General features: G+C 41.7%; 1 protein-coding gene across 3 annotated transcripts in view; it reads right to left on the reverse strand.

Moving 5' to 3' along the window:
- ASTN1 (astrotactin 1) overlaps positions 1 to 27,791 on the reverse strand; it is a 330,952-nt gene that overhangs the window by 76,641 nt on the left and 226,520 nt on the right. For all 3 annotated transcript variants that reach the window (XR_011645503.1, XM_058310162.1, XM_058310163.2), the window contains 7 exons: positions 27,631 to 27,768; positions 26,980 to 27,130; positions 18,410 to 18,576; positions 15,087 to 15,281; positions 13,890 to 14,017; positions 7,825 to 7,929; positions 5,757 to 5,945 (listed from right to left, as the gene is read on the reverse strand). Coding sequence is in view for 2 of the 3 variants with exons in the window: in XM_058310162.1 (XP_058166145.1) it covers positions 5,757 to 5,945; positions 7,825 to 7,929; positions 13,890 to 14,017; positions 15,087 to 15,281; positions 18,410 to 18,576; positions 26,980 to 27,130; positions 27,631 to 27,768 (1,073 nt within the window). In the remaining variant the exon portion in view is untranslated. The remainder of the gene's footprint in view (positions 1 to 5,756; positions 5,946 to 7,824; positions 7,930 to 13,889; positions 14,018 to 15,086; positions 15,282 to 18,409; positions 18,577 to 26,979; positions 27,131 to 27,630; positions 27,769 to 27,791) is intronic.

Raw genomic sequence — 27,791 nt, forward strand, 5'->3', positions numbered from 1 at the left:
ACAGGGAAACGACAATACAGGGAAATGTGAATAGTGTGTAAAAGGGATACACATAAAGAGCTATGTGAGTATAAATTAGACAGTAAAGAAGTCTCCATAAAGAGTCAAAGAAGGCTTTGTAGAAGTGATGACATTTGAGCTGGCTTTTAGAGAGTAGGTAAGAGAAGATGGAAGAATAGGAATAGAATGGAGAACAAGGATAGCAGAAAGAATGAGAATCACACGCTTGAAGGTTCAGAGGTGTGAAAAATCTCAATGCCCTCATCATGGTCCTGGACCCAGAGGTATGGCAGGATATTATTTAATTGCAAATTACAGTTTAAAGGAGGTGATGCAAAATAGTAAGAACAAACATGAGCAACGTAACCAAGACTTACTTGCTGATTCATAGGACAAGGGGCAGAGGAACATATCCGTGGCCTGGACTTGGGTATGGAAGGAGTCTCAGGCCTTATTGTGTCTGGAATGACATGCAAGCGTTTTGGATTCACAAGTAGCTTTGGTCATCTGAGTGGAGGGTGCTTGGGGTGGGGAGTAGGCAATGATGCAGATGCTAGAGACGTCAGGGTGGTACGGGAGGATGAATAATGACCCCTAGAAAGGTACAGGTCCTAATCTGCAGAACCCATGAATGTTACCTTATATGGCAAAAGGGATGTGGCAGATGGGATTAATTAGTATCTTGAGATGGGGAGATTATCCAGTATTTTCTGGGCATGTCTGATATAATAATAAGGCTTACTGTGAGAAGGACATAGAAGGAGTCAGAGTTAGCAAGAAGGTCATGTGACAAAGGAATAAGAGATTGGAATAATACACTTGGAAGATGGAGGAAGGGGCTAAAAGCCAAGGGATCCAGGAGGCCTCCATAAGCCATATACCATCTAAACTGCACAAAATGTAGCACTGAGATGGAGAAAGTGGCCCTGGTAGCTGCTGAGAGTGGGAACGGGAAGAAGAGATATGATGTGGGGGCATTTTCAGGACTTGGAGTTGTCCTGGGTGGTACTGCGGGGACAGTTACTGGACATTGTATGTCCTCCCATGACCCACTGGTAGACTGGGGGAGAATGCAAACTGTAATGTGAACCATTGACCATGTGGTGCAGCAGTGCTCAGAGATGTATTCACCAAGTGCAATGAATGTCCCATGATGATGGAGGAGGTTGTGGTTATGGGAGCAGTGGGGTCAAGGGGGTACGGGGTTATATGGGGACCTCATATTTTTTTAATGTAACATTAAAATAAATTAATTAAAAAAATAAACTGCATAAAGTATATACTATAAAGGGTGCTCTTATTTTGTTTCTGTATATGTCTATAATTCAAATAGGGCAATACTCCTTCTCTGAGGTGCTTGGGCAAAACAGCCCATGAATAACATCTCTAAGAGGCTCCAAGATTGTATTTATAACTAGTTATGAAAGGTAAGGAAAGAGAGTTTCCCTAGAGCATCCAGAACAAACCAGTCTTGATGACACCTGACATCTTGACTTTAGCTCAGTGAAACTGATTTCTGAATTCTTGCCTCTAGAACATTAAGAGAATAAATTTTCATTATGTTAAGCCACCATGTTTGTGGTAATTCATTAGTGCAGCAATGGGAATCTAATACAGGGGGTTAAGGCATTCTCTCCATGCTGAAAAGTCTGGGCTTTATCTAATAGACAATAAGGATTTAGTGAAGGGCTTCAAGTTGAAGACTGATTCCATTAAATTGCATTTAGAAATTATAGCAGATGGTGGAATGTAGAATGGACTAGAGTAGCGAGAAACTGAAGAAGAGTTGATCATGAGGAAACTATTTGAATAGTTCATGTGAGAGTTGATACTTTAAACTAACATAACCTTGAAGAGGAAGAGACACCTGTTGAAGAAACATTTAGGCAGTAAAAAGGAGAGGACTGTGTAAATGCTTGAATATGAAGGATCAAGAAAGACTCCTTTCTTTACATTTTGACCCATCAATGTATGTCAAGAATCTACTAATGGGTATAGGGAATATAAAAGATGTGTTGACCATTGAGGTGCTTGTAGAATATTCAGAGAGAGATGTCCTTGAGTGCTCTCTCAGGTGAGGTTCTGAACCTCATAGTAAAGAGGAGGATTAGAGGTACAGGTTAAGGTGGATGTAGAAGGGAACACCAAGAATGAAATCATGGAAAATGACCAAGATTTAAATGATTTCTTTAGAAAAATAAGATTTTTAAAAAGAGAGAAATAAAAACCAATGATTTGTGAAGAGAATCTAAACAGAATAGTGCCAAAGACACTAAGGGAAAACATATTTCCCAGAAGGTAGATCTGGTCAAGAGGGACAAATTCTTTGGCTGAGATAGATGGCATGGCACAGAAAAGATAGCAAGCCCTTGGTTTCATTCTCCAGAGCTGTATCTGTGGAGGGAAGGGATTGAAAGCAATAATTTGAAGAGTGAAATAGAGTTGAGGACATAGAGAACAGTATTATCTACTCTTAGAAGAAATGTGGTTGTAATGTGTTGAAAGGAAACAGTGAAAAGGGTCACATGTTTATAAAAAGAATATTTTTTGAAAGATACAAGGTCAGGGAAAGGAGAATTCAACAGCTAATGAGATTGTGAAGATTAAAAATGAGAATAAAGAATGAGCAAGGTCTAAGAGGAAGCAGTGAGGGATAGGATCAAGTGCAAAGGTGAAGAGGCTAGTCTGAAGAGGAGGAGCCTCACTACATTTTCTAAGGCATGAGGGCAAAGGCTGACAGGAGAAGATATCACTAAGTCCAGAAGTGGAGATGGAAGGTTAGGAAATTTTTTCTTTATTAGCTCTGTAAAAACTTAAGATAGGTTAATCTTAGATAATGAGAAATGGAAGTCTATTTTTTCCACAGGCTTTAATCAGACTTATACAGAGACAGGTGTTCGTAAATATTGGTACTGCCAAAATATAACACTAGTAGGACAAATAAGTGTCTGTTGAATGGAAGTCTGCCTTTTGAAGATCTGACCCAAAACACTCATCTCTGAGTTTCATCAGTCAGGTCTAACTAAAGCTTTTTACATGTGTATAATAAATTCCACATGGGAAGTCTCCATAATCGAAAGGGCTTTTACCGCCATTGCCATCATCCCTATAAACCCCACCATCTCCACTGCCCTTACCACTCCCGCCATAACCACTCCCACTCCCCACCCCCCTCACTATCACTACCCCCCCAAACCATTACCATCACCACCATCACCACTTCCACCCCCACCCCACCCCCCTCATCACCACCATCACCGTCACCGCCACCACCATCATTACCACTCCCATCATCACCATCACTGCCATGCTCCTGTCACCACCGTCACCCCACTTAAGCCCCCATCACCAACCCCTCCACCTCCACCACCCCAACCACCCTCACCATCACCATCGCCCCTATCACCACCATCATCACCGTCACTAACAACAATAAACATCTGAGTGCTTACCATGTGCCTGGCTCTTTGTTAGGCCCTGGGAATTTAAAGTTGAATAGTGCATGCATGCTGCCCTTGAGAAGTTTGTGACTTTTGTGGAGAAAAGAAAAGAATATTTACTCAAATGTTAATCTGAGAAAGCTTCCCACATAAAGGAGGATTCATAAGAATCCCTAAACTAGCAAAGTTGTAAGGGATACAGAGGGCACAGACAATGAATTGGCTACACCAAAGTTACCTGGCTGATTCCCAAACCTTAAGTCCTGTGCTCTTTCCATTCCCTTTCACCCTTGATAAACTTATTTCCTATTCAATCATAAGCACTTTAAGGTATGTGATCACAGGCATAGAAGTAAAAAACAAAAAAAAAGCCACCTTTTCACAGATGGGTTTTAAAGTCAGAGCAAGTAAGAACATATAATCAAAGGATTTGAGTTCACAAGATGTCACTGTGTGTCATGGGAGGTAGAGCCCTCTCAGCACCATTGTCACTACTATTGTATGGATCCCATTCTGAATCAATCCCCTCATGGGGAGAATAGTGGAAGAAAAGCTTCCTTTTGACTTAGGCACTTACAATTCTTAATGAGTCATAGGCCTTCCCGCAGGCTTTTGAAATGAAAGGAAATTAGTGCCTAGGGAGGAGAAAAATATTTAAGATGAAGAATCAGAGCAAATAACAAAACAGATAAACAGTATGACTTGGAGGCAAAGCTCAGGAGGAGGGATGGTGGACATGGACAATTGACACACATCAAAGACAACTACTAAAATGGTTGAGTATCTTTTAAGTTCAGTAACAAGGAAGTATATACATCATATTTCTGAGAACTAAAGGACTATGACACAACTAGCTCCTGAATGGCAAGAGAGGCTCCAGATCATGGCACTAAGGCCATGGACAAATTTCCCTCTTGGGCTCAGCATTTGACTCCAAAGACACTGTGATGATGGGACATAGAAGAAAGGGGTAGAATCAGGAGCTCTGGGTAAGATTAGGTTCTCATCTTCCCGAAATCTCAGGCTATGGCAATCCTCGAATCACTGGCAAACAGGAATAGGAGGATTCAGCCCTTTGGTTCAATCCCTACGCTCTGGCATGGAAATATAAGGAAGCTTTGCCAGCAGGATCAGGTCTTATCTATATCTGCTTTTAGTCTACTCTTAGCTTGGCAAATTGGAATCAGAACAATTTAAAGAGCCTAAAGTCTGAGAATACTAGAAACATGTGATCATGTATTTGAATTTAGAGGAATCAGGGCTTGGGGAAAATACCTGCAGCAGATGAGCCCAAGCACAAGCCTCTTGTTTCTTCTGGAAGACGGAGATGCTTATCCAGAACATAAGCATGCCTCTGCTACCATCTTGAACAAGACAAAATAGGAATTTATTCAGAGCTCAGGGAAGCAAGAGCATCTTGGCCATGAAGGTATGTTGTCGCATTGCAGCACTGATGACCTCAGAAGGGCTCCTGATCATTGAGTCTGAAAATGACCTGTTTCTTGAGTTTTCACTGTGCTAATTTCATCACTTACCCTTTAGCAACTCACGTTATCTACAACTTTGCCTCATCAGAATGCTATGTGGATAAATTCTGGAGAAGAAATTAATGAATGGCAATTCTAAACCAGCCTTTATTAATCAGAATACAAATTTAGCAGACAGAACTCTTATTGTACCAGAAAGTGAAGTCAAAAGGCTTTAAAAATTCCAATTTCTTATACTTCCTTTAACTGAATACTAACTTGCCATTGGGACAATAGATAAAAATTTATTTGTGAGACCATTTCTCAGAGCTATATAAACACTTGGACCAATGGAAGTTTCCTCCTAATTCAAATTATTAGGAAAACTGAGCTTAACCAGAGAGCACAAAAGAGTGAGAATGAGTTTCTTATATACTTACTGCAAGGGGTTGCCAGGCAGTGCAGGTTGGGAAAATTGGGAGGCAGGAGATATAGGGGGAGACTGCAACCCTCTCCTGCTTCTCCCCCACTCCTTGAGGGCAGTCTAATACTTTATCCTGGCTACGGGTAGTAAAATGGATGGTGGTTGGTAAAAACATGTAGCTGACTCTCTTCACAATAACCATCACATGGATTACACAGTTTTGATCACATTCTGGGTTCACAGTTCCCCCACTATCTTCATTTTGAGACTCAGTTTTAGTACATTTTAAGGCTGGGCACAGAGCATTGAAGCACAGTCTGAATTAGTTCTTTGCCTACAGACTCCTTAAGTCAGCTTCTACGAATGGCACACGGGGAGTTGGTACTTGCGTGGGGAGTGGAACTTGCTGATACGCTCACAACTCACCTTTGCTGATGTCTTCATATTCCAGCCAGAGCCTCCGCTGGACTTGCTTGTTTGGGTACCAGATAGAGCAGGACTCCTCAAAGCCGTAGACAGCTTCCTGGATGTAATGGTTGCCAAACTGGTCCAACAAGGCCACAAAATCCCCACGAGAGGTAGCCCCATCCAGGGAGTGGAGGGCATTGCTGAGGGCTACAGAGAAACATCGCCCGAGAGGGAGAGTGAGAACTAACAATTTGTGATATCAGAGAGGTGTAACTACAAGGTACCTGTTTTCATTTAGCTAAATGAGATGTTTTAGTTACTAAAGGAATATCTTCCCAAGTCAGATGGATGTGTTGTTAACTTCATGCAAATTAAGCAGTATATTGCCAAATTTCCATTCCCCTCCTCCTTTAAGTCAATACATTTTTTTTCAAACCACAGGTCATGACATTAAAGTTCAAGTAAATAGCATTTGAAAAAAAATGAAAAAGGATAGTATAGTCTAAAATAGAAATGCAAATATCAGCAGAGAGTATTTCACATCGTAAGATGAAGCATTGCTCCATGAAACTTCTGTTGTGTGTATATGGGTATCTGTGTACAAGGTCACGATGGAAATTGTATTCTAACTGGTTTGTAAAATATTGCCTTCAGACATAGAAATCAGGAATGGAAAGTAATAGAAGAGGGTAATAAGTCACTAAGAAACTGCTTTATATTTTATTTAAGAAAATAAAAAGTCTTGGGAAATGGCAACTGGAGGAAAGAACTTCTTTGCTTCTTTACCCTCCTCTCCAATCAAATTTCCTTGGGTTTGCTTTCCCTGTTTAAAGAGAATTATACGCATCCAAAAAATAACCTATGGAAAGTTTTCCAAAGCCAAAACCTTTGTACCTGGCCTCAGCTTTGCCCCAAATGAAGAGATGCTCAGTTCTTTCTACTATTTTCTGAACCACCAGAGTTTACTTCAATAAGGCCCACATCCCCACCCTTTCTTGCCAAAAATTCTCTACCATTAAAAAAAAGTTCAGAGCCCCTTTGTGTTGTGTGGAAATGTTCTAGATCTTTCCTGCATGTTCTTTCTTTATGCACAAACCTTTACCTTTTGTGAATATGCATCTCACTTCTCTTCATAACCCTTTCTTCATCCCCTGGACTCCACCTCTTTCCTGTTAGTCCTAAGGCTCCATCTCCTGTTGCTGGCTCTAAGCTCCTCTCCTTGTCTTGTCCTCCTGTGCCAACCATATATTTGGGTGCCAGGGACCCCTCCATACAACAGAGAGTGCCAGGCTCTAGAAACAAACTTTAGGTCTGCTGGATTCTTAGGCTGCCTTGAAAATAAGAGTTGAGTAATGCTCTCCTTGCCCATGGAGGAGGGGTGAAGGAGAGAAGTACACCTCTGTTAAGGCCCTGGGTGCAGAAAATTTTACATTTACAAACTGCACACTGGACTTGCTCAAATGCTAGGAAAACTTGATTCAAGGCATTTATACTGCTAAAATGTAAAGAATTCATATATAAGGTGCCTCATTAATTTGGAACCATTTGTTCTATGCTTATATACTTAAAGCTCATTACTCCTTAACTTACTAGATTTAAATATAAATATATATATATATTTTTTTCTCACTTGCTATTCAGAACCTTAAGGTGTTTTCCATTTTTCTTTCCTCCCTCTTTCTTTTCTTTCTTGACCTCTTTCTCTCATATCTTTCACCATGCAGAATATCTAAATTATGCTCTTTGAACTTGGAAAGTTTTATTTTCTCGATTTACAAAATGTCTGCTTTTTCATATGTTCTCCACACATTGGCTAACCCCAGGGAAAATGGTTAAGTCAGGGTTTCTCTTCAGTGGTTCTATCCTTGCCCTTTCCTACTCTTCTATTGTCAAGATAAAACTTACAATTTTACTTCTACTTAGAAAATGAACAGATTCCAGCCATTTTCCCTAGTAAGTTATGTATCTCAAGGAGAAGCTGCGTATTAGGCTGCATCCTTAACAGTGGGAATGAAGGCTTGTTCTCTTGGGAAGGTATCCCAAGCCTCAGGAGCAGGTAGGGAAGTTGGCTTGCCGTGGTGCTCACCCTGAGAAACCGCCACTTGGTTGAGTTTGATATGATACATCACAGACCGGACCTTCCAGTGCTGCAGTACAGGGTATCCGGACACCTCACTGAAGTTCACCATCCCTGGAGACAGAGGAGATGCATGCTCAGTAAGCAAGATTAGTTTACAAGTGCCGAACCTAAAAACACATCCCAACTCTGTTAGGTTAGGGGTCTTATTCTTTGATGGAGAGAATTTTTGGAATCATGATGAGAATAGCTATCATTTATTGACCCCCTATTCTCGTCCAGGCATTTTGCTATGCATTTTGCGTAATTAGGTCATTCAGCTCTTGTGTGGTAGGTGATATTATTTCCATTTTATAAATGTGGAAACTGAGGCTCAGAAAGGGTATTTGCATAAGAGCCCTAAACCAGCGAGGCAGGATGGGATTTCCAGATGTGTCTGAATCCAGGTCTGTCCTTAACCATTCTACTGTAATATCCCCTTAATAAATCCATATTCAAATTCTAAGCTTACTGTAATACACAGGATTTTTCCTCTAATAGTTGCAGCAATTAACTCAGCTCACATACCTGATAACATGGATTTCTAAAATTTATATTCAGTACTTAAGTTTTAATTGCTCTGTGGCTGACAGTACTTATTTCTTCTTTACCTGGGCAGCTAGGTCACTAAGGAGCAGAGACATCCATGGATTGAGCGCCATCTACATCTATGCCAGTCATTGTTATGGGCACTTGGCTTATGATCCCCCCTGACATATGGGAAAACTGAGGCTCTGAGAAGCTACATTATTCAATAAATGCATACTTGGAGCCTCTTAGAGACATTATTAATGGGCTCTTCTTCTTTGCCCCATTTGAATTCTAGACATTGCTATATATATAAAATGCTACACAGACAAAATGATTAGGCCACAGCATATTTATTTTAAAAATCACTTTGCCAAGTTTAGAAAACCAAGTTTAGCTTTATTGATATGCCTCACATTTGCTATGTATTTAAGTTGTAGGAATAATGCATATACATCTATATATCCCTATTTATGTAGATATAGACATAATGGCAATGTACATACAGTGACTTTATATATATGAATATAATGGAAGCCATGTATATATAGATAGATAAATATATATATATATCTAAAGAAAGAAAAAGAGAAAGAAAGAGAGAGTATTATCCTGTCACTTTGATACATGCTTCCTTCAGCCTAAATCAAATAATTTAACACCTAAAGTGGATGGCAAGTGGGCGGGATTAATTAGCTGATTGTTAACTCTGATCAAATTAGCTGAGTAATTACCAGATTTCTATTTCTGTGTGAATTATATGGAAATAACTATTGGTAAAGCAAAAAGAAAAAAGGTGAAGAAAAGCACTCAATGGATCAATTGCTTAAATTTTATTGCATTCAATCAAAGATCAGTTACCTGAAACTAAGAAAAGGTTTTCTGTACTTTTTTTCCCCAAATGTCCTTCTTTAGGGCATTAAGCTTTACAGTGAGAGCCACACTACTACCTACTTTGGCCTTCATGTTAACTTCAAAGTATACTACCAACTGCTAACTGTACAAGTTAAAGACTCCAGCCACCACCTCGAAGGTGTGTCTCATTAGTGTTTATGATATGTGTGGCATTAGAAGTGTTCTATGAAGCATGGATCCTTTAATTACGCCAGCTCAGCAGCTTTGCTTTCCAATAGCAGGCATAATAAATGAAGATTTTTCAGAGTCTTTAGAACAAAATCTCCTTTTAGTTGAATTGTTTCCCAGAAGGGAAGGAAGCAGGCAAGAAAGCAAGAGGCCAGGGTTCTAATGTAAGTGCTGTGCTGTGGCAGGAGGGAGTCTCAGACTGACATCAGAATGGCCAAGTCTCCACTCTTGGGCTCTCTGGCTAGGGGATCTTGCAACACTTTTGGACCTAGTTGTTTCATCTGTAAAGTGAGAGGTTTGGCTGAGATGATCTCTTACTTCCTTTTCAATTTTATAATTCCAGCCAGTTGCGTGAGTTTGGGCAAGGCAACTCATTTGTTTCCATCTTCGCGTCTGACAAGTAAGGATAATGGTCTCTACCCTACCCACTTGACAGGTAGGTTGTAAGCACAAAATAAAGTTATGGGTATAAAAACACCTTGGGAAAAGGTAAACACTGTGCACAGGCAGGGTTTCCATAATGTCACCATCATCATCATCATCATCATCATCATCATCATCATCATCATCTTTACCTCTTCCTCATTACCTCTAACTATGTAAACTGGCCATTTCTTAATTGGTGTTGTTCTTATAACATCCTAGGCTTTATATCAGAACAACAGAGACATAAGAAAATAAAGGAACAAGTAAGGGGCAGGAGATGACAGTGACCCTCGTCTAACCTGGATGATCCAAACAATAGAACTCCATTACTTAAGTGCTGAGCAGCAATTCAACGGAATGCATTTATGCTACACCACCATCAGGGAAACAGTTACATAACTGTTAATGCCTGGGAAATAGTGTTCTGGGCCCACTTATAGATAACATTTCCATTAGTTAAAAAGAAAGGGATATTTTAAAGTACATATTTTCTAGCTGAGTCATAGGATTCTTTCTCAGTGTGACCTTGACATGCAAGAGATTTAGGTGTTTATGTTATTTTATTATTATTTTGGGACACATTTCTGAAAGACTCTATTTCAAACAAATATCTCTTTGTTTTCCTGAGAAAGAATATTGTTTTTTCCCTACCTATGCTTCAAAAAAGAATGGCCACACAGACCTTATGTGCAACAGAAAGAAAGAAAGAAGGAAGGAAGGAAGGAAGGAAGGAAACAAGCAAGCAAGCAAGCTAGATTTTTCTTGTTATTTACAATGTCAAGATGTCTTAGTTTCCCAGGGCTGCCATAACAAAATACGACAAACGGGGTGGCATAAAACAACAGAAACTGTCTCACAGTCAGCTTTGGAGGCCAGAAGTCCAAAGTCAAGGTTTCTGCAGGGTCATGCTTCCTCTGAAGTCTGTACAGAGAAGTCTGTCCCATACTTCAGGTGGTGGCTTGCTGGTCATGATGTTTTCTGCCTCAGTCATGGCATTCTCCCCTCCCTCTGTCTATGCCTGAATTTCTTTTTCTTATGAGGACGTCATTTTAGACATAGGGCTCATCCTACTCCAGGATAACCTCCTTTTAATTGATCTAATTCCACCTGTACCAACCCTATCTCAAAATAAGCTCACATTCTGCAGTATTGGGGGTAAGGACTTTATGGGGAACACTATTCAATGTGTAACAGAATGATGTCTTTTCTCTAAAGATCTAAAGCTTTGGAAGAATGTGAAGAAGGTTCAAAGACCCCAGAGCTCTAAATCTTTACATAGATTTAGTGATTATGGCACTCAATAGATTTAGTGATTATGAACATGGTCAGCAGACACCTCTGTCTCCTTAACCTGTCTCTGACTCTCTTCTTTTTATCAACTTATAACACCAAAAAGGCCAGTGAAGCTCAGAGTTCTTAACTGTTATTTTGGTGAAGAGGGAAGCAATCAGCAAGATGGAACACAGAGATCAGTATTTTGCAGTATGTTCTTCAAACCAATAATTCTGCAAGATGGAAATAGGAGTTATTTGTAAAAAGGATTCTCTAGTTAAATAGATTTAGGACTTGCTGAGTTAAATAAAATGAAATGGATTTCTTTATTGGAAGTCTTCTCAGAACCTATTCCACGCTAAGGTGTTGAAAATCTCTCAGAAGAGAATAGTGCTTACAGTCTTTCCAAACGTATCTGCAGACAGAACTTATTTATGAGAGGAGCACATCTTTTACCTGAAAGAATACACTTGTAAATTCTGATATGAAAGGTTTGAAGATCACATTAACTCTGAAATTCTCTACGCTTGTACGTTTATGGGGATTATGACCTATAATCGTGCATATTACAACATGATATGAGATTTACTGTATGGCTTTCAGGAAAGATATAATTAAAATGTTACCAGAAACTAGAGTGTTAATAAGGAAGAAATTTTCCCAACCATCTCCATAATGAACTATTCTAACTCTTTCAGGCTTTAAAGCAAACCAATCCTTGCGAATGTCAAAGGAAATACATGATCTTGGCCTAACTGGCATCATTTTTTCATCAAAATAGGTTGAAAGCAAAAGCAGGCTAGAAAAGTAGCCAGATGAAGAATTCCCTCTATACATTTGAGATTGTGAGACTTGACTGCTCAAGACATGAGACCTGGAAGCTCCCACCTGGATATCCTTCATATCTTTTGGCCTCCAATAAGCCAAATTAGTGGAGGTCCAAAGACATGAAGGAGAAAGCAGTTTCTGTTATGGATGAGGACCAAGTTTGTATCTTTCCCTTATTTTCAAAGACGTAGGTTGATGCTTCCCAGATCAATCCATCCACTCTTCCCCAAAGCGTTATGCATCATCCAGGACCATGTTGGTGACTGAAGTAAATCTCACCATTATAAGCTGTAATGTGTGAGAGGTGATCAGATAGATCTTTCACCCAGAGGCCAAGTGATTAATTAGTCGTGTGGATCCTACCCTATTTATATGTGCCCTCACATGCCCCCTTTACAGGCATTTTACACAATAATAGGAAGTGTTTCTCAGAAAGTAAAGTGGGAACAAGGATATAGACTCCCTAAGGCTAGAGATGCAGGCTTTAGAGTTTTGCCCAGAGGCAGAATTTTAATTTCTCCACTTAGAGGTTTGCATGTGTGTACGTATATATACATGTGTAAGAGGTCTTTCAAAGGGCAGTTGACTTTCAAGAGATTTATTCTGGCACAGAGCATATCTAATTGTTTTCTTTCTTGATCCCTGTCCTCCTATAGGGAAAACACTCTTTGATAGTATGAGTTTTCAAACTATTTTCTTTCTTCCTTTTGTGTCTATTTATTTAAAAGACAGAGCTTATTGTCAGGAATTGTTAAAAAAAGTAGGAAAATTTATCTATTCCTCATATCAATCCTATGAGGAAAATAACATTATAATATTGATTTTTACAGGTTAAAAAATAATCTGAGGCAGACAAGTTACGAAACTTTCCCAAATCACAGAGCCAATAAGGAAGAGAGCACAGCTCTCAGGCTTTAGAGTCCATGTCATTAATCTGCCTCAGACTGACCTATTTCTAATACCATGTAGGTCTAAACTGAAGTTTTCAGTATAACTTGACATCTAGAAGGACCTCAGTTCAAGTCATTCTCTAAAAAACGATGGAAAGGGGGAGGAAGTATAGGATTGGAAGACATAGAATGAGGAAAGAAGAGTAATGGAGAAATAAGCAAAGCCAATATTAGAACTGATCTCTATGATCCAACCTTCCAGCAACTGATACTGACTTCCAGTTGGCTGCTTCTCATGAATCCATGAGGCACCTGGAAGTCAGTGGGTGCTAACTGGGCTTCTGAGACATAGAAAGGAGAAGAACCCCCATAGGTTCTTGCCTTTATCAACCACAACCATACATTGGTTCCACAATGAGTATAGAAAAGAATGCCACTGGGTTCAAAACAACTGAGAGGTAGACATATTATTCCCACCTTATGATGAGGGACCATGAGACCCAGAAGAGTAGATGGGCTAATATCACACAGCTAGAAAAAGAGCAGAGCTGAGGCACAAATCTAGGTTTAACGACAAAGCTCTTTCATTTTCTATTCCCTCACAACACTCCATAAGATCTTGCCAGGGAACCCAACAGCAGCAGTGATGGACATTTTGGCTGTAGTAGCAATCAAACGTCTCTCTCTGCTCCTACTTTGACCTGGTCACTTCCTTTAATCCACTAAGAACTCTGAACTCTTACACATCTTACACATCTATTAACTCATTTATTTCCAAAACATCCCTGTGAGCCTAACAGACATTTTGTAGATGATAATAAATATATTGACAATTTTCCTGACAAATAATCCTACTAGTGTTCAGTTTTATGGTTGAGCTTTTATTATGTATCAAGGAAATCACTGGCTTAGAAACAAAATAAAGCAATGTCAGAGTCTTGATTTTATGAAACCATAGGGAGCTGCCTGTTTTTTTCTGTTTAAATAAGGGTGGAGAGGCACACTCACCAGTCAGGAAGTCTGGGTCAGGAGTGGGCTCTGAGATCTCCTCAAGGCACTGATTCTCCAGAGGGACAGTGGCGACCACAAGACCATCAGGTAGTTGCTGGTCTAAACCTCGAGCAAAGTTGTTTTGCCTAGGGAAAAGGGCAGACTTTCATTTTCTTAGTGTTCAGGTGAAACCCATGTCTTTGCAGACAATCCATAGCTCAACTCAACATTGTAAAAATTATTTCTAGACCAAGAAGCATCCCTCATCCATCAGTTGGCTCATAACATTCTAGGCCTAGGTTCCTATCAACTGCTGGTCCATACCCTAGCACCTATCATCATCACCATCATCATCATGACCACCATCTCCTCAAAAGCATTTTCCCATGAGTTTGAAGGAAGATGAGTTCAAGTAGTCTGAGGTAGAACAGGTACAGAGATCAAATGCGGAATATCCTAGAAATATTCTGAATCAGTGATTTAAATGTTTTGGTCTCGGAAACTCTCCACACATTTAAAAATAATCAAAGACCCACAAGTTGCTTTCATTTATGTGGGTTATAGTTACCAATATTTACCATTAGAAATTGAAACAAAACTCAGAACTCATTTTAAGAGTATAATAAATGAGTTAAATGTTGACATATTTTATGAAAGACAACTATATTTCTCCCCAAAACTGGTGAGATGGATGGGATTGTTTATATTTTTTGCAGATTTTTAAAAATGTCTGGTTTAATAAAAGACAGATTCTCATATCTGCATTCAATTATTGCAATACATTGTTTGGGTTGAAGTATATGAAGAAAATCCATACTATCCGTATGGACCTTACAGATCCCCTGACAAGATCTCAGGGATCCTTTAACCATACTTTGTGAACCACTTATCTAGACTGATCTGCACACTGATTCTTCCTTTTGGAGGGAAATTAGAACTTGAGGATTTTGGGGTTGTTTCTCTGCAAAATAATATATTTCCTGCCTGGGCAAGATAATAACTCTTTTAACACTTCAGTGTTCACCCAGAGGAGATGGTTCTTGGGTCCTAGAAGGAGGAATGTAGACTGGGAGAAAAATATGAGAGAGAACATCCCCATCTTTATCACCCTTACTTTCCTCTAAAACATGAAACTTTATGCTGAGTTTAAAGTGCTTTAGGGAAGAAGATCCACCAAAGACCTGAATAAATAGTTCTGTGCACAATGAGATTCACCTGAATGTTCCTTTCAGCACTTGTCCAGTGGCCACTTCCTTGGAATGATTGTTGTAACCAAAGAACATCTCCCCAAAGAGAGTCTGATTCATGGGATGCTCCCTGCTTTCCCCACAGTCACCTCCATCTGGACAGGTCTCCGTGATGAGTTGGCAAGAGCGTCCATCCACACCAAGCCTGTAATCCTCAATGCACCTAACATGGTGGAAAGCACAATATAAGAGGTTATTTCATCTATGAACTGTAGTCAAGTCAACCCAAAGAATCAGGAAGAAATGCCCGTGGGAGAGTGCTGGATAGCCAAATATTGTGAATATTCCCATTTGATTTTGACCCCTTTATAATTCAGTTTCTTGAACATGTAAACTGAATCTCCTTTTATTATGTGATTGTATGGAATCTCTTGCCTTTCTTTTGTAGGTAAAGGCAGTCAGAGCTTTTAAGGGAGCTCTCTCCTCTAAGGAGTATATGATTCCTCAAATAGGTTTAGGGTAAGAATCCCCAGAGATCAATTTGTAAATGAGCTAAACATTTAAATCCAAGACATTCTAATGCCTTTCTCAAGAACCTTTTAAATGGCAAGGACTTGCACTTGTTTGGAGGATAATTAGGCAGCAAAAGGAATGTCAGCATGCCTAAGAAATTAATAATTTTCTAATCTAGCCCAGTGACAAGTCAACTAAGAAATTAGAAAGATTTATCATCTGGCTGTATTCTGTTTTAATGTATCCAACCACAAGATCAACCCATATTAACTCCCCCTCCATTCAGAGAAGTCGTCCTGAACTAAATGGGAGCTAAGGACACACGTGCAGGCACCTGCACCATTAACAGAGAGCTACCTCCTTGGCCTCGCCCCAGTCCCTGTTATGCATGTACAGTTTCCCTAATGGAAAAGCAATATTAATGTTGGAAAACAAGGGTGATGGCTCATAAATCATTAATTGAACTTTATTTGTAGTCTCTTGAGAAGAATATACATTTGTTTAGTTCAAGAAAGAAGTAATTCTTTGATAAAGCTGTCATTTAAAAAGAATATTGATTTAATTCGGTTCTCTCAGAAACAAAAGACTTAGAATTTACAGATGTTCATGACATTTAAGCACATCATTTATTACTCTTTATGGTAATGGCTATAATAAGATAATGACCTCTGTTTTTTTTGTTTGTTTGTTTTTAGAACAAATAATCATAGTTTTAAGTACGGAGAAGCAATGGTAATGGCTCTACCCTTCTTTACTGGGTGACCTCAGGCCAGTTGGTTAACCTCTCTGAACTTCAATTTCCACATCTATAAAAGGGGGAAAATCAAAACCAAAACAAAACCAGCACTTATTTCACTGGGTTGTTAGAAAGATTAAATGACAGACTGAATATAAAGACCTTACACAGTGCCTGGCACATTGCAAGGACTCATTAAATGTGGCTAATATTAGCTGAAGTGTAAATGAGGCAGAAGGTAATGCAATGTTAACTGCTTGCTTTCTCCATTTTCCGTTTACATATTCGTGTGAACAGGTGTGAGTAGAGCTCTTTAATTTCAAGTGCCTGTAATTCAGTTTATCTTTCTATAAGAACCTCAAATCAAGGAATTCTTTTGGCAGGCGCTACATGGTGCCTTGGAGAGTGCGGATTACATGTGTGTTTAATTTCTGCTGAAACAGGAAAGAAAGTTCCATTAGGGACCCACTACTTAGTCCAGGTAACAGATGTGGCTTGAGACCCACAGAGGACTCTAGGGCAGCAGTCTAGTGGCTGGGACATGACTGTGAAGTGGCTGTGTTACTGGGAAGGAATTTGAGGCTGGCTGGTTCTATCTAAATCTATGCTGAGCATCTTGACAGCTTTCCCTTCCAGCACCCCTCTCCCTCACCCTCCTTTGTGCTCACAGAGATCTCTCCCACTGTAGACTCCTTTGAGGCAGGAAACAGATCTCCTATCCTGTTGTTTCTCCATTCTTTGCACAAAGTGGGTGTGCAAATGTATGTTTATTAAATAAATAAATCAATGAACTTTGGCTGAATTGACTTGGGTCAACCGTAATGATAACATTATAGAGAACAAAAATTTAGAGCAAGCTTCCATTTATGGAATGGGATTTTATAAGAAACTGCATTTGGAAATTGCACAATTACAAAGAATAAAAATGAAATACAGTAAAATAACATTACATCTCCACCAAGTAATCTTTTCATGATTATTCAATAGGCATTGACTCTTAGCTACGATCCAGTACAGTTTTAACACTATAAATATTGACTTTCATTTCAAGCCTATTAGACTGTGAGATCCTTGAGGGCAAGAAGTACATGCAACCCAAGGGCCAGTAAGTATATAGCATAGAGTCAGAACTCTTCTTGACAGGCAGGAGGAGAGAGAGAAAACAAGAGAAGAGAGAAAAAAGGGAGGGGGAAAGCATAGGAGGGAGAGCAAGGAGGAAGAGGGAAGAAGGGAGAGAGAAGAGGAGAGGGAGGAGAGGACAAAAGAGGAGGGAAAAGAAAGGATAGACAGGTAAAATATGGTGGCAGGGGCCAAATCTTCACATACTCTATAAATATAGCATGAAATGTTTTGAAATATAATTCCAGTTGGTGGTATAATTTCAGATTTTGAGAGGACCCTGGAACTTAAAAAAAAAAAAAAAGGGTGGAGCTGAATTCTAGTTCTGAGGCACCCACTCACCACTCCCCAGTCTTGAGGGAGTCACTTAACCTTGGCAAGCACAGTCTTGTCATCTGTAAAATGGGGTAGCACTGCCTCCCTGTTCCCTCACGGGAGTTATACTGAGAACAAACGAAACACCTGGTTTAAAGAGCTGTTTAAAAACCAGAGCCCTTTAACAATACTGAAGAATTACTTTTCCTGAAGGAGGAATGGCTACAAAAAAGGTTGGGACTTGGGGACAGAATTTAAATATGCTTCCAATTCTCCAACCCCATTCACCCTTCCTCCTGCCACTCCCAGCCAGACCACGGAATCCTTTTGTCTCAATGACTAATTAACATAGCTCCACAAAACTTGGTTGGAAAACGCGGGCTGGGGTGGGCTGGGGGCTGGGCGGTGGGCAATGCCTTTGGTAAACATTGTGGCTAATGTTGCCTTGTGGGTAAATCCCTGAGTCTGAGTTTCCTCATCCATAAACCACAGGAGTTGGAACTAGATTAATTTCCTCCCAACCCTGGCGTTAAAAGCATGCTTTCCTCAGAGCTTAAGGGCTGACCTGTGGTAATAACCCATTTGGGTTTACTTTCCGAGTCTGGGCACTGAAAGTCCTGCACCCTGGGAAGCGAAGGCCTGTTGACCTCGCTGGCAGCTCAACTCACCCGCAGAACATGAGGATGTTGTACACGGTGGCGTCGTCCGGGAAGGGCGCCATCTGCTGGAGACACAGCTGCTCACAGCCACCGTTGAAGCCGTCGGAGCAGTCCACCCCGATGTGGCGGTCGTAGCAGCCGGAGCTGTCCTTCATGGGGCTGAGTCCGGGTGGGCACTGGCACAACCAGAAAGTATCCACGCAAGTGGGTGAATCAGGGGACTGAGTTCTCAGGGAGCCCAGGTGTAACCACTGACTCCTATTTTTAACACAGCCTTGAAAACCACCAACATTGGCAATAAATCCACGATTTTCTCACTACGCATACCGGACTCCCTTTAAAAGCAAGAGACCTTTTTCGACATCTTGATTCTTCTCTCTGGGCACAGAGCACACACATTTGCATTAAATCCAAGTCCTCTAAACAGGCTGGAAAGGAGCATTGTGGCAGGGCAGAGCTGAGGTGTGCTGACCTCCCGCTTGGGCCTCAGGCTGGCAAAAGAGCGCAAGTGATGGGCCAGAATGAAAATGCATTAGCGAGGTTCCTTTGGGCTAGGGGAAGGAAGTGCTGCTATTTGGTTTTAGTATTAATAGGACTCTTTTTATTGTCCAAAGCACTTTGTCAACATTGGAACCAGTCAGCAGTGTTGGAGGGAATGGACGGAGTCTGAAGGAAGCTGATTTTCTGTGACCTTGGAGAGAGGTCTGACTGCTCCCACAGCGGAAACGGCTTTACTCATCACCCGCCTGCATCAAGGCCACCCTTCAGAAGGCTCACACAAGGCCACCTGCATGATGGGTGCTGCACTTGCATTTGCCTTTTATCCCCAGTTCCCCTGGACACTCGTGATGTTAGAATTTAGCTTTTCTACACTACTGGGTTCTCAACTAACAACAGCAAAGGAGATCATCTATAAGGAGATGTTAGATCCTGGGGAAGACTAAGGAGTTTGAAGAGCAGGAATAACTTCTGATGCTAACATAACACCTTTTATGTGCTAGGCAGTGGTCTATGTCATTTACATTAACTCACTGAACCCTCACAAGAGCCCTATGAGGTAAGTGGTAGGATTATCCCCATTTTACATATGAGGAAACTGCGGACATAGAGTTTAACTTGCCTAAAGCCACACAATAATCATGACAGCACCGCACTTGAAATCCTGGCAGGCTGGTTATGGAGCCCATGACTAGCTGCTTATACCACAGTTGGTCTCTTACACAATCGTCAGCATTCACTGAACACTTACTAGGAGCTGGGCACCATGCTAAGTGTGTTAGACATGTCAGCACATAACAGCCCTATCTCATCCTCATTTAATAGAAAAGGAAACCATTAACAATGACAATTCACGAAATTTTCACTGCACTGGACACTTTAAAAGTGGATGACCTTCTTTGCCACATTGTTTCTTCTGTTTGTGCAAGGGATCCTGCACTTTTTCATTAGAGCCCATTCTTCCTAACAGGCTGGAAGGAGGTAAATAACTTACCCTGGATCAAAGAGCTAGAGTGGTAGAACTGGGGTCTGTCTGGATCTGACTCCAAAGCCTGGGTTTTTAATGACTGCACCGTACACACACTGTCAGCTATTTAACACACTCCCTTCAAAACCAAAAAACAAAACCATCAAAGCTCATTGGAACACACATTAAACACCTCCCCTCCTGCCCTGCCACCTGGCTTTCTCTTCCTCTTTGCTGCCAAGCTCCTTGGCTTAGTCGCCTAGAGCTGCCGCAGGTGTGCCTCTGAAAACCAGCCTCTTCTCCCTCCCCATGTCCCAATCGAAGATCACAGCAGGATGTGCACTGTTTGCTGACACTAATTCTGCAATTTCCCAAACAAATGGCCCCCTGCGGGCCTGCCAGGCTCCCAGCCTGGTCCATCCGCTTTCTGCCCATGAAGCCAGCTGGAGGGCTGGAAGGTGACAGCATTTAAAGAAGTTTCCAAGGGCTGCCCCGTGCTGTGCAAACCCAGATGTTCCAGATGATGGTAAACAAGCAAATGAGGCAGCTGAGGTTTGCACCCCATATTTTGTTAGCCCCCCACTCCTCCACTTCCTTGGCCACCCAGCTGTTAGACCAGATGTGTCACCAGAAGGGAGCTGGCTTCACCACTGTGCAGCAGCCCAGCATGGATGAGGGTATGGGAATAGGGGAGTTGGGGAATTAAATGGGCTGCATTGCTTGCCATGATTTTGGGTTTTTCCTTTTGTAAAGCCTGTGAGAAGCCCTCAGGAGTGACAAAGCCTTTTCTCCTGTTATTACTGCCTCCTGTGGCTTCGGCCCGTGCACCAGCTAGCTGTCTCAGTCACCAGTCAGGACTCCCTAGCTTCCCAAACGCCTGCTTTTTTTTCAGAATGTCTCCATGAGGCATGATTTTTGACAAAGATTTCATCACATGAAACCATGAGCAAGCTTTGCTCCTGAAGTCAGAAACCTGTCATGCCCATGTCTCACTGGCCCTACTATCTAGATGTCTCAGATTGGACCACCTGATATTCACACCTTCTTAGGACATTTGGAGAGAAAGCAGAGTTAGATGCTTTGTCCAAGTTGGGTTTTCTTCTTGTAAGCAAGGCTAAAAATACTGATAGCTATCATTAATTGATCACTTCTATGCACAGGGCAGTTTACAAACATTATCTTCAATCCCAACAATGCAGGTGGGCTTTTATTCTCCCATTTTAGGGATGAGGACACAGATTCAAAAACATTAAGTGGCTCACTTAAGCTCACCAAAGGGGAAAATGGCAGATTCAGGCTTTGGACCTCGATCTGTCTGACGCCAAAGCTTGTGTGTGTTCCTTCTACTCTGCCATGCTACCTCTCAAGTGTGATAAATCCTGGATGCCCTAGAATCCCTAAAAAAATAAAAGCCATATGACAACAAGGTAAAGCAATTTGTTGTTTGCTTGTTTTTTCATTTTATGCAACTCCTGGAGTACTTTCTGGGGTCAATTATGGATTTGTAGATTCTACCTAATAATCACAATCTCTTTTACTCTCTTCCTCTCACTCCCTTTCCCACTCACTGTTTCCTTCTCTCACCCTCTTTCCCTCTCCTTCTCTCTCTCTCTCACACAAATATATTATGGCTGCTTATATTTATAGAAAGAATCACTGAGAACTGTCCAGAGTGATGACCTTGAAGGCAAGACAAGGTCCTCAATCACTGAAAAAGATGCAATTATCTTTACTGCACTGTTAACATACTTGGGCTGCAATTCAGAGTAAAATATTTTAGAAAGATTTTAAGGAAAAAAAAAAAAGGCTGAAACCAAAAATAGAGTTTACTGCTTAACTCTTGGTAAACCAGAACACATTCCCCAAAGAGTCTAATCAATCAAGCATCCCATACTGTAGGTTCATTTCATTTTTGCCTGAACCCTCCATGTGCTGCTGTGCACACTTTCTGGGCTCCCTAAAAGTCTATATCTAAATGCAAAGAAACTCCAGGTTCCAAACTATGCCCCTCTTCCTATGAGTATTTGTACCCAGAGCTCAGTTGTTAGGGGGTGCCCTGCCTCCTGGAGGAGCGTGCCTTTTCTGTGTTTGCAAAGACTCCTCCTGGCTTGTGAACAATCCTTTCACTTGCTTCTGGAAAGAGAACTCTTTGCTCAGAAGAGAGCTGCAAGGTCATATATTAACCCCTCTTTCCATAGGTTATGTTTAACAGTACCAAGGACTTCATAAAATACCAGCTTAAGAAGAAAGTTTCATTTATTATGGCAACAGCCCTCCCCGTCAAGGATGTCTAATAAATGAACTCATATTTCAGTGACCCCTAAAATATACAAGGTTAATCATCATTCATGAAATACTCCTGGCTTCTTGACTTATTACTGGTCTAAGGCATAATTTGCTAATGAGATTAAAATGATTTTCCCCATTCAACTCCTTTTCACCTTCTTTCTCCTCCTTTGCCTACCAATAGTTTTTGGTTGATTAATTACTTAGCCAAATCTCACTAAGTCTAAGAAACACACACCCCAGTACCAGATTATGGAGTGGATGCTCTATTGGCAGTTATATATGAATGATGGATGCATAAGCACATCCAGGGCCCCTGGGAAAAGAGGGACAACTTTCTGCAGTTGAATCTACCTCCCCTTACCTGGATGATTCATAAGAACACACAATCAAAATTCCTACTCAAAATAGGTTATCTTTCACTAGATGGCAATCTTATTTCTTTCACAAATAATGATTTCCACAACTTTTTGATGAGCTCTGGCATGTAGGACCAAGCTATGCAGGACTTTTCCCAAGGGAAAAAGTGTGATGGAGTTAAATATATTTTTCAGACTGTCATAGCTTCCTGCCCCCATTTCTCTGAAAGCCTCCAAGGCATGCTCTGCTGCTTACTGTCCTACAGAGAGAAAGAGAGATGGTCATCTGTAACGGTTTCCACACATCTGTGCTCTAGTAGAGGTGAAACAACACATTTCCATGGAAAACCATTGTGGACAGCATGAGGAAGGAAGGGAAGCAGGGTCACTGGGTAATTCAAAGCTCATTAGAACATAATGCTCTGGTAAGGAAGGTCATGTGTTCAATACATGAGGAAGCTGGGCCCTTTCCAGGGCCACAGTCTGCTCTATATTCAGACAGCTCACGAAGCAAAGCCATTACTTTGACTGCTTTCAGGATGAGTATAAGAATGAAGAAGGAGACTTAGAGCTTGAGCTTTCCTTTTTTAAATGTATGCTAGAACTCATTTTCAAACTTTCAAACAAAAAAAGAAGGTTTTGTTTTAAGCCTCAACAGGCACGTTTGCTAAAAAGGAAGATGCATTGACTAAAGCTGGGAGTGGGGAGGTTCACATCTTGCTTACCAAGTCGACTCCAATCTCCACTGCCAGCTCCACTAATGGCCTCCCCAGATGTATCCACAGCCTATTCCTGTGAATGTGTTCTTTTATATGGCAAATGGAACTTGCCGATGTGATGTGATTAAATTAAGGACCTTGAGATGGGGAGATTATTCTGAATATTTATATAGGCCCATGTAATCACACAAGTCTCTAAAATTGGAAGCAGAAGCAGAAGAGAGAGGGACAGATATATAATTCTCTATGAATGTTCAGAGAAATGCAATGTTGCTGACTTCAGAAATGGAGGAAGGGGTGGGGCACAAGCCAAGAAATGTAGGCAGGTAGCGGATTTGGACCAGTGGTTAGGGCAACCGTCTACCACATGGGAGGTCTGCAGTTCAAACCCCAGGCCTCCGTGTGCAGCTGGCCCATGCACAGTGCTAATGCGTGCAAGGAATGCCCTGCCACGCAGGGGTGTCCCCTGCGTAGGAGAGCCCTATGTGCAAGGAGTGCGCCCAGTAAGGAGAGCCGCCCAGCACGAACGAAAGTGCAGCCTGCCCAGGAATGGTGCTGCACACACGGAGAGCTGACACAACAAGATCACGCAACAGAAAGAAACACAGATTCCTGTGCCTCTGACAATAACAGAAATGGACAAAGAAGACGCAGCAAATAGACACAGAGAACAGACAATGGCGGTGGGGGGAGAGGGGAAGGGGAGAGAAATAAATAAAATAAATAAATCTTAAAAAAAAAAAAGAGAAGAAATGTAGGCAGCCTCTAGGAGCTGGAATAGATAAGAAAACCAGTTCCCTTAGAGCATCAAGAAAGGAATGCCGACTTGCTGAACCTTCATTTTAGCCCAATAAAACCCATCTTGGTCTTCTGATCTTCTGATCTACAAAACTGCAAGATCATAAATCAGTATTGTTTTAAGCCACAAAATTAATGGTAATTTGTTACAGTAGCAATTGCCAACCATTACCATAACCTTGTCAGATCACAGGACTCTGTAGAAAAGTTGAGAATAAGGCTCTTGTGCCTTATCATTAAGGACCACAACTCTAAGTAGTAAGACCCAGTCATTGGTGGCTGGTGGCTGACCTCTGCTCTCAGGACCCCTCCTAAGTTTCCACCATCTCCACTGTCTGGGAGGAGTTTGGTTTGGAACACTGAGTGTTTGTGGTTTGTACAGGTCTGTGCCTTTCACGGGTATGTGTTTCCATTCCTCAGGGACTATCCAAACAACAGGACAATTAACTGGGCTAAGCAATTAACCCTGTGGAAGTCTAAACATAACAGAGAAATGTGCCCTGCCTTCTCAGAAAGGATGAAGGTTGAGCAGCCCCTATGGACCAAATGTGGATCCTGCCTATCTCCAGCGAAGTCAGTCAGGAAATCTGCAGGGATACTCTCTGTCTCTTCCCATGTCTCTGTCCCTTTCCTGGGCTCCCTAAGGGCCAGAGTAGATTGAGCGTCTCATCTCCTTTGCCTTTCACAAACATGCCTTTCCTGGGGAAGTCATTTAGTTCACTCTCAGAGAACTGAATGGCAGGGTTCACGGGGAGAGGAGGAGACAGCCCACTCTCCCCAAATTGCAGCAGGTGTGACAGAAGTCTTTGTTCCTGGTCCCTACCTGGAGAACAAGGAATGGTTCTGCCAGCACGCCAAGGTTTGGGGATGGTCCAGATGCCCAGTGAAGCCAGCCTTCTCAGGCCAAAAAGTAAAGCCCCTTATCTTTTTCTCAGTGAGGTCCCAATGGTCCTGATGTGACATCTGTTTTCAACCCTTCAGCACCCCTGTGTCAGGGATCATGTGCTCCATAGTCAATGAACAAACAGTAAATGGAATGTACCTGCCAGTCAGCCCACCTTCCCTCCCTCCTCAAAGAGCCATGTGCACCCGTGCACCGGTGACTTTAAAGCATTATGCTAATACCAAGCAACTGGTATAATTGGGTATTGGTTGACTTTCTGCAGTCGCTCCAGTTCTGAAATGCAGCAGTCTTAGTGCAAATGCATATTCATTGAAACTATTCTTGTTAGCTTCGTCTCACAGATCACAATGTTAAAAGTACAAAAATACATTAGCATGGCTATATGCCAAATAAAAGGGGCTAGGCTCACTAACAGAAGGCATTAGACAGGCAAACCCCAAGGCACCCAGGAAAGGGGCAGAGAAGTGGGAAGAGAGAGAGTGTATCTCAGTGTATGCGCGTGAGTATACGTGCATATGACTTAGAGGTGGGGAGAGGGGAGGATGTTCACCCATGTGCACACACAATGTTTTGGGACTTAGAATGACTCAAAAAGAACAGTGAGAAATAAAGTTTGCAATGTGGATAAAGAAATAGGGGTTGAATAGTAATAAAGATGTGTCTCACCCAGGAGCTCCATTAGACAGTAAAACTGCTTCCTGAGGGATCTGTCTGGGAAGTCCATTGTGTAGGACATCAGAAAGAGGATCACTAAAGGAAGGGGATGCCTTGACCGTCTTGGGTTTGGAAGACATGACCTAAAGATCACTTCCTTTGTATCCTCTTGTGGTAGTCCTCTTTTTTCTTTCCCCTCCTTTTTGATGGATCTGCCTGGTTCGCCACCTACCTACCCCCCAGCCCTCTCTCTTTCCCTTTTCTTTTCTTCATTTCCTCTGTCTTCTCAGAGAAAAAAGTACCTGCCAACTACAGACAGTCTGTGGATTTGGGGAGGCCTTATGCCTGGGAGAGTCTCAGCTGGACCCCAACTAAACATCTATCTTTGATGGAGAACAGCTCCCTGAACAGAAACAAGTGCTCAGAGATGGGAAAATGAGAAGTGTGAAAAATGGCATGTGCTCATAGCTTCACAGCTTGTCCCTGCTCTGCTCCCCTCACAGGAGCACAGCTGTGTAATAGGGAAGCAAGATGAGGCACCATATCCTCTCCAGAGCTGGAAGCTCCTGGCCCTGCCTCTCCACAACATTGCAGAACTCCAAGTCTCAATGGATCATCTCTCTTCTCTCTATGCTCACTTATGTATAGATTTCCTGCCTTCTTTTCTGCTCCATACCCTCTCTTGTCTGGGAGGACTGCCACTTTCTGTATGGTCCCATACAATTTCATATCCATGGTGTGGGAGATATTTAGAACTCTCTAGTCTAAATAGTCTTTCTGGTTAATACTATCATGTATTTAAAGGTGGTCAAAGTCCACACAGTTGCTAACAAAATGGAAAACCACATTTGGAGTTGTAGGACCATTGTTATGGTCTCAGCGGAGAAACAGTTTTATTTTTATTATTTCTTTTCCATTCCTGGCATTATGTAGTTCTTTTATCACTCTAGCCCCAGGTATATTCCTCCTAAAATTTCCTCTTGCATTTAGAGCCAACATCGCTCTATTAAGCAAGTAACAGCTTTCCAAATTGTTTGGAAGTATATCTACCCATCTAGATTGCAAGAATGAAGAGAAAGAAGCATGCCTTATAATTCCTGAAGTTTCCCCTGGAGAGGTATAGTGCTCACAGGGGATATGTAAGTACTTATTGGTTATTGGTGGTTAACTCCCCATTGCCTGTCAAGAAAAAAATCCTAATTTAGACTAGGTGGGGTGATAACTAGGAAATAATCATTTGTGATGACACCCCCTCTTTCATTAATAGTACATTTTCACATATATATCTGCATTGTGTCTTACCCTCTACCCTCCTGAGACCCTTTGGACAGACTATTGATGGACCAGACTGCCACTTCCTAACAGAAATTACAAGCTTCATGAGGCAGACGTACCACGCAACCAGTGGAGTCCAACTTGCGATCTGAGATGCAACGGAAATTCTTGCTGCAACCCCCGTTATCCTTGCTGCAGTCACGAACTGGCCCAAAGGAATCTAAGAGAACCTCGAGGCTGTCAAAGGAGGATGAGGTCATCAGCTCCTCTCTGTGGGGAGAAACGGTGGGAAGCAGAGAGGAGTCAAGAGGACGCCAGGTGAAACAAGTAGCGTTATATTCCTGGTCAGCTGGATCATGTCTCATAACTCTTACAAAAATTAAAAATCAACCATACTCTGAGCCTTGAACTGATAAATGATGGTCACTTTCTATATCTGGGAAATGAGCCAAGGCTGTATCACCTGGTCAAAGAAGAAGGTCTAAACTTGGGCAAAGGAAATTAACATTCTATCACTGACAGTCCTTAGGGTATATGGGAAGTACTTACAAACTCTAATTTTATGTCTTCTTCCAGTGAATGAGCCTTGGGGTGGGCAAAATTGAACCAGAAGAAGAGTGGATCCTGGCACTGTGTAAGCAGAATTTGAAAGCTGCCTACCAGGTTTCTCTTTCCAGCTTGTCATGGCTCCTTTCCCAATGTTTAGCACCTTCGTGGAGTTTCTTACTCAGCCTCCCACAGGAAGCACAGGTCTTAGAACCCAGACTCACCTGACCTCCACCGCGTCCTCCATCACAGTCATATCTGTCTTACATTTTGCAGATGGATTGATGGCCAGTTCAGCTGGTGGAATCACAAAGCTCTTGCTAAGGGGCAACCACATGCCCTCCCCAAGTGTGTAGGTGAATCTGCAGAGACACCCAACATCAGG

The sequence above is a fragment of the Dasypus novemcinctus genome, chromosome 13, assembly GCF_030445035.2.
Source record: "Dasypus novemcinctus isolate mDasNov1 chromosome 13, mDasNov1.1.hap2, whole genome shotgun sequence".
Lineage (NCBI taxonomy): Eukaryota > Metazoa > Chordata > Mammalia > Cingulata > Dasypodidae > Dasypus > Dasypus novemcinctus.